This window comes from Cynara cardunculus, assembly GCF_001531365.2.
Source record: "Cynara cardunculus var. scolymus isolate 2C chromosome LG 12, CcrdV1, whole genome shotgun sequence".
Taxonomy (NCBI): domain Eukaryota; kingdom Viridiplantae; phylum Streptophyta; class Magnoliopsida; order Asterales; family Asteraceae; genus Cynara; species Cynara cardunculus.
In genome coordinates this window covers 34,914,710-34,926,113 of record NC_037539.1, presented here as the reverse complement: position 1 = coordinate 34,926,113, position 11,404 = coordinate 34,914,710, and the positions used below count along the sequence as shown (strand labels likewise).

Genomic DNA, 11,404 nt, shown 5'->3' with positions numbered 1-11,404 from the left:
AGCGGAAAAGGACAAGCGATGGAGCGAAGCAAAGCTGAAAAAGAGAATCAGTCCCCGCCCGATTATCAGCGTCAACATGAGCGGATGTTCTAATGATGGTGGAACACTGGTCTCAATGTTCATCACCAGGGACAATCTTGATGTCGTTATCGAGTATCCTTCCTACCTTGGCCATTATGGTTACAGCAAATGGATAGAGATCAAACAAGCCATTCAACAATCCAAGTCGAGACACAAGATACTTATCGAGGACACCATCAGCGAGCTCATCAAAAGGATGTCCAAGCATGTCAAGGTCCCTGACAGACCATCTCTAAAGAAAGGTGGGAAGAAGAAACTCAAGCTCTCTGATCCTAATGATGGACCATTCCTAAGGAACGAACATGAAACAAGGTTCTCCTTTGATGAAGTCCTGAAGGGTCATCAGAGTACATACATTTCTATGTTGAATCTTGACTTGCCAGATAAGGGTCCCTATACACCCAACTTTGTGCATTTTAAACCTGAGTTAGGAGTTATATTCCTTGACTATGAATTGGAAGTCAGATTTCAGAGAATGTCAGAGCTACATCTATGTCCAATGGATCATCTGGTATACCTCTTGCTCTGGATAGATGATAGCATGTCTGGAAAAGTCGTAGATCTGAAGATACGAAGGGAATTCCTACGTCGAAGAAAACTTGGTGAAAWTGTACCTGGWTACATAGATCTAAGAGTTCTAGAATAGTTTCTCTTTGTAACAACAATCCACTTTTCCTTGTAACTTCTTGTACTATGTCTACTTTCAGTGATTGTACTTATAATCTGTAAGTACTAGACATGTACTGTAATACTTGTAATATTTCCAATGATTAATAAAATGAGTATTCCATGTACTTCACAGAAAAAGATCCTTGAAAAAAGTAATAGGGACACAAGTCTATGAGTTCCAGAGTTACTTTTTACATTCACTGACAATCTATAAGTCAGTGAATAAGCTTTCAATTTCAGTTTCCGTGCTTGTAATTTTCTTAGATATAACTTACGGAAAATTCTCAAGCTAAGACTGATTAACTGAAAAAGATCCCAAAATAGTAAAAAGGGACATGTACTTCATATGTAACTTTTCCTTACTATTATTTGAAAAGATAACTTTTTTTATGTTATTTTGTTATCATCAAATAGGGGGAGATTGTTGATCMTCTCTCTCAGTGATTTGATGATAATCCATTTTCACTTATGCATTGTCTTTATGTTTCTGTCTTTTCAGTTCCAGCGATCTTCACTGAGTATGTTCAGAGATCGGCTGAAGAACTTGTATTGTAAATTCATCAGAGACAACAATACTTCAAGAAGACAACACTAACACCAAAGAACCTTCAGCACACGTCGAAGACTGAAATTGAAGATTAGAGACTGGCAAGTACGTGATCTGAAGCGGTACTCAGTGATTACAAGTCTGTCTACATATGTATGAAGACTGCTCAAGCTTCAGCGAATGATGAAGAGACCTTCAGGTCATTCCAGCATTCAGTGATCAAAGCAAGCTTGCTTAGCACAATTGTTGTTGTCTTGTCCTTATGCACACAAAGGACAAACCCATACCCTTATGAAAGTTGGTACGGTACGGAGCCGACTAGTCGACTCTATTGTCCACCAACTTTAGGTAAGGATGTATGCTCATGAATAGTGTTTTTTGTACTATTCACTATAGCAAAGGACAAGTCTTCCTCTTAAGGCTTGACAAGTATTCTAACCCTACTATATTGCATTAAATGAACATTTAATGCATTGGGTATAAATAAAAGTGTTTCTTCTCCATGCAGAGTGCGCGCAACTCACTCTCTAACCCTAATTCTTACTTCAAGCATTTTCTAGCTTAAGTAAAGGATCTTCTCTACAGCAATTCGTTTCTTGTATTTGCTAAGACTTAGTGTATAACTAAAGATTGTTTAGATAGGTTTTTATTACCTTATCTTTCTGCAAACAATCTTGTAAAATCTGTATTGATCTTATTTATCAATATATATTTTAAATTTGAAAATATTGTGTTTGTATTCATCCTCTCTCCATTCTACCAACTGTTTTACTATTCTTGTAGACCCTCAAGGGACCAACAAAGAATACCGTCTCAATTCATCCTATTTCATCAGACTCTTTGGCCTTAAGAACGCTGGTTTACGAGGGTCCAGACGATGCAAACGCTTATTTAGACCTATCAACAGAAAGAGAAAGATAAAGAAGTTCTCAAGACAATGGAAATACAAAACAACAAATAATGCTAAAAAAATAACAATCTAAAGAATTATACAAAAACCATACAAACGGTGTTGGCACTAACAGATTCATAGACAAAACACAATCTCATCATTCATGCTTACACACAATCGTAATTTCGAAATGAGAGAACGAACCGAATAGCATCAGGGAAGAAAATAGTAGGTACCAACTATTCAAAAGCTAATCCAATATCTTTCCCAAAACTATCTCCAAAATGAAGAAAGTGGAGAGAGAAACCAAAAAATAATTTCTCAATTGAGATCATCAATAAGAAATTTTGAAAATAAATATTTAGAAAGCGAAATAATATTTTAAAAGATGAATGAAATTTTTTAATATTATAATTAATATTGGATTATTTAAAATATAGAATTTATTGAAGATGAATATAATTCATTTTTAAATCTCCATTTTAGAGAAATTTTAGGAATGATTAATATTTTTTTATAAAAAAACATATTTACTGAGAAAATAAAATAAAGAGTAATATATTTTTTAATTCTTTAAAATCAAAGAAAGTACGATGATGATAAATCATCGTGAAAAACACTCCTTTTGTAGGTGGACGTTGACTTTGTAAAGCTTAAGTTGGACTTATCTTTTTTTCAATTTAAAAAGCCCATTTCACGGCCCATTTCTGCAACTCACCTGTAAATCTACTTGTTTCTCTACTCTCTTCTTCTTCTTCTTCTTCTCCTTCTCCTTCTCCTTCTCCAATCGACTTTCATCTCCCCTCAATGGAACCCTAATGCCCTTCTTTCTCATCAAATTGATCAAAAACTCCTTAACGTTCTTCAATCCGTTGTTCAATTATTTGCCCATTTTTTCTTTGCTCTCCGTTCCCTGATCTAGATCGTCAACGGTGCAAAAGAACGTGGAGGACGAAGGGTCTGTTTCAAACTTGTTAAAGAAGTTTCAGGTTACGTTTTATGATTTTTCTTAATTTCAGTTTATTGTATCTGTGTGAGCATTGGTGATGTTCGCTATTTTTATGGCGATTTTTGTTTTGTTGAATTGAAAATGTGTTGATCTTTTTGTGGGTATATCGAGAAGATAAGCTTTAATTTGACTTTATTTTTGGGTAATCGTACAACTTGTATGTAGACACATCTTTTGTGGAAAATGTTTAGAAAATAATCAACGTTGACCTTGTTTCTGGCTAATCGTAATCTTATTAACATAGACAATAGTTATACTCGTAGCTTCAATTGCTTGTTTAGCTTTATGAAATTGAATGCCTCTTACTTAATTAGACGTTGTACCAACTAGTTTCCATTATTGAGATGAAAATTGGTTTGGATTTGGTTAGAAATTTATGTAGTCCCACCAAGAAAAGTTTAAATTTATATGAGAATTTTGTTTGATAGGTGTATTATAGCATTTTGAGTAAGATATTGGTTAAATTAAAGAATTTAGGTGGGAGAGCAACTCTGATGATCTTCCCCAAGTTGTCAATGATTAATGTTCTGTTTTCACTACAGAAGATGTGGTCCATCCTAACACACAATCTGAAAATTCTGGTGAAGAGTTGTCATACTTAATGACCATAATGTTTGGTTCTATTGGAACATCACATCCATTTTCAGATCTCTTGACCTTTTTCTATTATTGAGCACATATATAGATGTATATATGTATATATAGATGTATATATGTATATATACATGTATGTATGTATCTTTTTAGAGGGAGTCACACACATTCATGAGGGTCAGGACACCACATAACATGACCCTACAAGCCTTTAGGCTCAATAAATTGGGTTGGGTTTGGTTCCGTGAACCTTACAGTTTTTACATGTTGTAATCATGTCCACATAAGTGCAGTACAGTCCCATCATTGAATACCCACTCTTCTCCCCCAACCTCATATAGTCCAGTAACCCCGGTAAATACATTGAGTTCAACATTATTAACTACTATTGATAATATGGACCAGATAAAATGTTCTAAAAGCTATCTTATCCAGCTTCTTCTAGCAAAATGATGTTATTTTTGTAGGTCAATCTAAGGTAATGCTTGGTGGTTTATGGATTACATCTTTGTCTTCGTTTTTGGCATAAAACACACACGCACTCCTCTCCCTTTAAGCACACACATTCAGTCACTTGTCTCTTGTGAGACTTGAACCCTTTTACTTAGGAGCTAGGAGTTGGTGTTTTTGCTTAAAGGTATCCTGCTATTGGGTTCATATGTGTGATATGGTGGCCATCCTAAACGGATGGAAGCCATTTAGATGCAATACTATCCTCTAGTATATGTACAGTTTATAGCCTTAAAACAGCAATGATTACAGGAAACCACAATTGAACAAACATTTTACTTGGTTCTTTTTATTGACTCTTTTGTGATCTAATTGGTTTGTTCAATTATTCGCATAAAAGTATACATTCTTTAAATTATGGGTGTTGGGGCCGGCTTCCATGCACCTTGACTAATCCCATGGGTACCGGAAGTTAACATTTCAGACAAACCTCCGGTGGCCCTGAGGGGGCTCGTACCTGTGACCACCGGGGAGCAAACCCAAGGTTTTAACTAGTTGAGGTGCTATCTTGGCATCAGTTAGCCAGACTCGTGGTTTAAAATACTATGTCCAGCAAAGGTCGTGCTCTATAGCTTTTTCTTTTTCAAATTTCAGTTTTTGAGAATGAATGTATATGATGTTCTATTCGAACTGAAATAAACTGAGTGTGGTCAAAGTTTTTGTTAAGATTAATTTTGAATTGTTAAAGCGATTTATTAAATATAAAATTAAATGATGAACCATGTTTAGAGTTTCTTTTTCATTTATTTTTCTTTTCCTTTCTCCATTATGAGAGGTTTTACTTAACATATAAGCTCCTATAGCAGTCTCATTTTGATGATGGGCCTCCTGATGAAATTGTTGTTATGATATCTCACAAGTTGTATAAGTTCAATTGAATGAAATCTATTCACATGATCGAGTATTTATTTTGTTCCTTTCTAAACAACTTTGTTACCTTGGAACAATAAAATGAGACTACAACTTTCTTTATATTTCAGGTTTGGGGATAGAGGTGTCCAGCTAATTGGAGTGGCCCAGGGGAAGGAGCCGAGCAACGACAAGGGGAGACAAAAAAGAAGGTGCTTGGCTCCAACGAGTTAAATCAAATTGGTGAGAACCATCTTCTATTATTGCAGACGGTTGACACTTTTTTTCTTTCTTTCTTTCTTGTTTTTGGGGCACTATGGGTGTTTGGGACAGCTTGCACGAACCTAAAAGAATCCCATGGGAGTGGGACCCTAAAGATAACAACTAGGAAAATCTCTAGTGGGAGACTCGAAGTAGCGACCTATGGGGGTGGAGCCTTCATTTGACAGTTGTTCACTTGTTTCTCGGTTTCAACTCACAAGAAGTTGAGCCCTCAAGACACCTAGTTGTTTGTCTTGTTTTTGGATTCTTTTAGTCCCTGGGTATTTGTCTTTCTTTTATTGAACCCATCTGGTATTTTCTAATATCGTAAATGACACGAAATGGCTAAAAGCTCAACATAATGTGGGTATGAGTTGGAGCATAATTTATCTGGTTTTTGCAAAAGTTTGAGGACTTGTTAAGATACCTTGCTTTTTGCACTTTCTCTACTTGTCTTGCCTTTGAAGTTTTCCTTTTTCTTTTTTGCCATCTTATAAACAATTGTTGATTAGGTAAAGTTTGATGCTTCACAGGATTTGGGTTTATGGAACTTGCATTTTTAAGAAGCAATATATTGGTGAATATGGTTTCATAGCATTTAGAAATTTAGTAGAAAGTTAGGAGATGGCATTTTATTCCCAAGAGGATTCTGCTGATGATTACCTCTTTAAGATCGTTCTTATTGGCGACTCAGCTGTCGGAAAGTCGAACTTGCTTGCTAGATTCGCTAGAGACGAGTTTTACCCTAATTCAAAATCAACGATAGGAGTAGAATTTCAAACCCAAAAGATAGAAATTAAAGGGAAAGAAATTAAGGCCCAAATCTGGGATACGGCTGGTCAAGAACGTTTCAGAGCTGTTACATCTGCGTATTATAGAGGTGCGGTCGGAGCTCTTTTGGTCTACGATATTAGTAGACGTCAGACTTTTGATAGCATCGGCAGATGGCTCAACGAACTTCATAGTAAGTAAAAACGAATATTTTTTCTTACACCTATCTTATGTATTTTTGCATTGGTTCCTATTTAATTTAACAATGAATTGTTTTTCTTGATCAATGTAATAAAATTTATACCCATGTTGACTAGTAACCTGCTAATCTTGTAACATTTGATTTGATGATGTGGATGCCAAGTTTAATGTCCTCTTTGCTGTAACCCTTTTGTAAAGCTTTCATAAATGGTGTCCACATCATGAAATGTTCAAAGTTGGGCAGGTTATAATGGTCAAAATAGGTACAAAATAAGGGGAAAAAATGAAACTTTGTTAAATCTACGGAGTAAAAAAGTTCTCAGATGTAAATCAGATACTTAAATATTCGAGATGTCACATCTGAGGTACCAAAATGAAGGTCTTGAAAATACGTAACACAGAATAGGAATCTGAACAAAGTATGTTGCATTTTTCTGATCATTTCTTGAGCTGCAGCTCACTCGGATATGAATGTGGTTTCGATTCTCGTTGGCAACAAGTCGGACCTTAAAGACGGCAGGGAGGTTTCCACGGATGAAGGGAAGTCATTGGCTGAATCTGAGGGTTTATTTTTCATGGAAACTTCAGCTCTCGACTCCTCCAATGTAACTGCTGCTTTTGAGACAGTCGTTAAAGAGATTTACAACATTTTGAGCAGAAAAGTGATGCAATCTCAAGAGCTGAAGAAAGCCGAGCCATCGTTGTCGGGAGGCGGAAAAACCTTGCTCTTGGAAACGGACTCGAACCAAGAAAGCGAACCTAAAAAAGTGGGTTGTTGTTCATATTAAAATCTCCATTTCCAATCAAGTTTTTTGGTCATGTGGTTCGTTTTTACTGTATTAGATAATGTTCATATGATTGAGAAAAAGAAGGGAAAAAAAGGGGGTTTTTTGTGTCTCAAATGTGTTTCTGTTTTTGCAAGTGTTTGCGTTGAGCCAATCGATATTGTTTAAAGAAATGGAAAGATTCAAGTGGACACATTTTGATAGATTGTTTTCTGGTTGAATTTAGGTTGTGTTTGTTACGAAATTTGGTACTGGATCGTATTTTAGAGGGAAAAGTGGTGCAAAAACCATCGGTTTTTTAAATTCATATGATCGTTAAGTAAATTGTTAAATTCTTCAATCACTCGAATAAAATCAATAACCTGCATTTTGTCGATTAGAATAAACCTTAAATTTAACACTTTTATTGGATTATCGACCGATCCAATAAAGCCCTCCTCGATGCAATTATATAGATTCACATAACATATACAATTAGCAAAGTTAGTTTAGCAGGGAATTGTAAGTGAAAAAACGTGATAATGAGTTTGAGAAAACTCTTGTAGACGTTTAACATCATCAAATTGTTATAAAATGTTCACCAAACGATAACGTTAAATTCACAAATGAATTGCATGCACGAACATGAAGCCCCAAGTGAAAACCTTTCATATAAAGAAAGAAACAACGGTAATCTAAGAACAAACCTGAAATCAAAGCAACAAGTGTGGAACTAGGACTTAATCTATGGTTGTCGCGACAAGTAGTGTATAGAGATGGTCGTCGGCTGCAATGGACTCGTTATGGCGTCGGAGATGGGGAAAGAAGGAACGGCTAACAGCAGTCCTCATATGGTCGATTTCATCAAATTGGACGGGGGATAGCAATTTCGCACTACAACAAAATAAAGTTATGTACAAAGTGTTTAGGTATCCTAATAGAGTGTCTTATAAGATTTAAGTTTAAAGGACCAAAAAATAAAACGTCATATCTAAAATTGTTACAATAAATTTATACGACTCTTTTGGTCGTCATAAGTAGTTTTTTGGGACATTTTTAAAATAATGTCATATTAGTTATTTTATTTGACCATTTTAAGAAATGTCCTATAAATTCATTTTTTGTAGAACTCTTGTGTTTATATGACATTTTTTCAAATAATGTCATATAAAATAGCTAAAACGATACTTTATTTTTAAAACCAGTCCTAAAAAACTTAATATGATGTCCAAAATCATCCTATAAACTTATTGTAACACTTTTAGATATGATACTTCATTTTTTGGTTCGACAAACTTAGTCCTATAAGGTACTCTATTAGGACACTTAAACAATTTAGGCGTCCTATGAATTCAATTTTATTGTAGTGTCTGAATGGGGAAACCAATAAGAGGGAGGGTTTCTTTTAACTAATCAAAAACATTCGTTTTTGACTATTGACTTCATTGAAGTCGTTAAGTTTCAATTATAGAGGTAGACAACTGATAAGAATTGTGGGTGAGAGAAGACGACCCAAGTTGGGAAGGAGAGAAATTAGGACGGATTTGAAGGAAGGTAGACGAGGGTATGTGTATGGGAAGTGGGTGTTGCAAGTTATGAGCTTTGAGACTTGTACAATAAGCATGATACTTTTTGAAAATTCTAGTTTTTTTTTATTAACCTGGATATCCAACCTGCTATACGAGCCGACTAATCTCATGGTGACCACCTGCTTTGCTTTGCAGATAGCCCAGAGTCACCGCATTTGAACCTCTGTAGCCACAAGAGTAGTCGGGACTTGCAGATGGAAGCTTTAAAATATGTACATCAAGATTAATAGATAGTACATTTTAAAGTTTCAAGGTAACCGTAAGTGTCATTTTATAAAGGAGTATAGATAAATAAGAGTGTAAAATGAAAATAAAAAAGTACGAAATATAAAACAAATTAAATAAATAACTATAAGGTATAAAACATAAGTTTTAAAAAATTCACCACATATTTATGATATTTATTAATATGATTAAATTAAAAAAAAAATTGATATTATGCTCATTTTGAAGGTCTTAATGAAATGATTTATAATGGTATAATTTCTGAAAAAAGAAACATATTTTTAATATATTTTAGTACATATATGATTATTTATGTTAATATGATAAGAGTGTAAAATAAAAATTGAGAAAATAAATAAATAAATATAAGAATATAAATTGTAATTACTATATAAAAATGATTAGATTGAACTTGGTTCCAAATGTCAAAAGTATTATGAGGTCACAAGTTCAAATCCAAGGAGAAATAAAAATTCTTTAGTGGCCACGGAGGCTCAAATACGGTGACTCCGAACTATCTGCAAAACAAGTGGTTGCCCTGGAATTAGTCGGCTCGCATAGCGGGTTGGATATCCAGGTTAATCAAAAAAAGTATATGATCTTGGGATATGAGAGGTTTAATGGGAGGTTGTGTAACTTTAAACTTATACATTAAGCATCAAAATTTATATTTATTAATTTTCAACAATAATCATTTAGCATGCTTAATAACATAGTATAAATATTATAGTTTTGTTCTTACAATTGCTTTATTTATTATTATTTAGAGGTTGTTTACTTCTTAATAGTTCTATTAAGAGAGAACATTTGCATTGTTAAGTGATGAATATTGTTTGATAAAACAAAAGTGTCTCTTAATGATCCTAAAAGCCTCTGAATAATTTTGTATCTTAGACCTTTCTTAACAATTCAGCATCCTAATTTCATTCTGAACAATATGAAAAATAAAATGCAAAATAAAATGGTCGTCTTATTTAAAACCCCAATTATGACATCCCTTCTCTCCCACTTTACACCTCGGAACGAGCCGTTCTTATAGAGATAAATGTGCTTTGACATCTTCTTAACCCGAAATGGCTGGGGAGAGCAAAGGTTCCTTTTTTTTAGGGTACTTCCGGGAACAGATCTAGTGGAGACGGAGTGGGACCTATAGCTCAGAGGATTAGAGCACGTGACTACGAACCACGGCGTCGGGGGTTCGAATCCCTCCTCGCCCACAACCGGCCCAAAAGGGAAAGGATATTTTATTTTTTTTATACTATATCATAAGAGCCTTTTAATTATTCAATCATTTTACTCTCTTTCACATGCATTCTTTTGCTAATACATTTTAGAAAATAAAAACCTTTTGGAGAAAGCCTGTTTTCGATTTAAAATTCATGAGAGGATGTTAAGGTTGCGGCCTCTTTTCGTTATCTCAACTACTATTTCATATTAAAATACCATATACATCTTTGTAACGTTTTATTTTTTTTAATTATACAAATATTTTATTTATCTTTTTTATTTTCATTTTTTTATTTACTTATTAAATGTAAATCATCAATCATCAATATATTAAAGGAACAAATAAAAGAATGAGACGGTATAATGAGATTTTAGTATTCATCAAATCTTGAAATGTGTTTGAGTTTCATCATCCCACATTGGTTGAGAAAATGCCTGTTTAAAAGTAGAAAGTAAGGTGTCGTTTACCAAACGCTTACCCGGGTAAGCGCTTACTAAGTCACTTTACTTTACCCGGTAAGAGTGAATGCAAGAATTGAGAGTCTTACCCGGTAAATGAGAACGATGACTCTTACCATGGTTAGCGCTTACCGAGATAAATTGTTGTATACCATGCATTTTAGTGAATAGAATATTATTTGGTAAGCGATGTTGGTAAGTACTTATCGGTTAAGTGTTTAAGTAAATGGCCCCTAAATATAAGAATAAAAGGGTGGATGTTTTGTCAACTCATATGGTTTGGCCCAATATGGCCTACTCTCTATTTTTAAAAATAAATCTATTTATATAAAAATGAGTAAGATAATATTTTTTTGTTGACTAAATAGAGTTGACTTATTTTAGATTAAAAATTTACCATGAAAATTTGAGGTGTTCAAATATAATTGAGGTAGGTTTGTGAAAAGAGTAACCAAATGTTGATATATCTATATTTATACTATATTATAAAGTATTTGATAAAAACTCTTAAAAATTAATTTTTTATGCATGAAGTACTGTTTATTAATGTATATTACTTAAAATTCAATAATACAAGTAAATTGTGCGTAAGTACAACTTATTAAACTTTATTTTTGAATTCATGTAACTAACTGCAGATAAATATAATCAAATACAGAATAAACATCTCATTTTAAATATAAAAAATTAAAATATAATTAAGATAATTATTGAGTTTTAACAGAATATTTAATTATCATCCTTATAAAAATTATA

General features: G+C 33.7%; 1 protein-coding gene across 3 annotated transcripts; it reads left to right on the top strand.

Annotated features, from left to right (window-relative positions):
* Positions 1-2,914: 2,914 nt before the first annotated feature.
* Positions 2,915-7,370, top strand: LOC112522855 (ras-related protein RABA5a-like). 3 transcript variants are annotated; one of them, XM_025132169.1, is made up of 4 exons: positions 2,915-3,178; positions 5,283-5,394; positions 5,946-6,376; positions 6,841-7,370. In XM_025132169.1, the coding sequence occupies exons 3-4, from the start codon at positions 6,037-6,039 to the stop codon at positions 7,170-7,172; spliced, it is 672 nt and encodes a 223-aa protein (XP_024987937.1). In that variant the 5' UTR covers positions 2,915-3,178; positions 5,283-5,394; positions 5,946-6,036; the 3' UTR covers positions 7,173-7,370. The 3 variants fall into 3 exon arrangements, with proteins under 3 accessions (XP_024987937.1, XP_024987939.1, XP_024987938.1); XM_025132171.1 differs by lacking the exon at positions 2,915-3,178 and adding an exon at positions 4,119-4,146; XM_025132170.1 differs by lacking the exon at positions 2,915-3,178 and adding an exon at positions 4,192-4,270.
* Positions 7,371-11,404: the final 4,034 nt, after the last annotated feature.

Bases quoted from the DNA above. Each gene is read 5' to 3' on its own strand.
- LOC112522855 (XM_025132169.1), top strand. From the start codon at position 6,037: ATGGCATTTTATTCCCAAGAGGATTCTGCTGATGATTACCTCTTTAAG. The intron at 6,377-6,840 runs GTAAGTAAAAAC...CTTGAGCTGCAG, and splicing joins ATGGCTCAACGAACTTCATA to CTCACTCGGATATGAATGTG.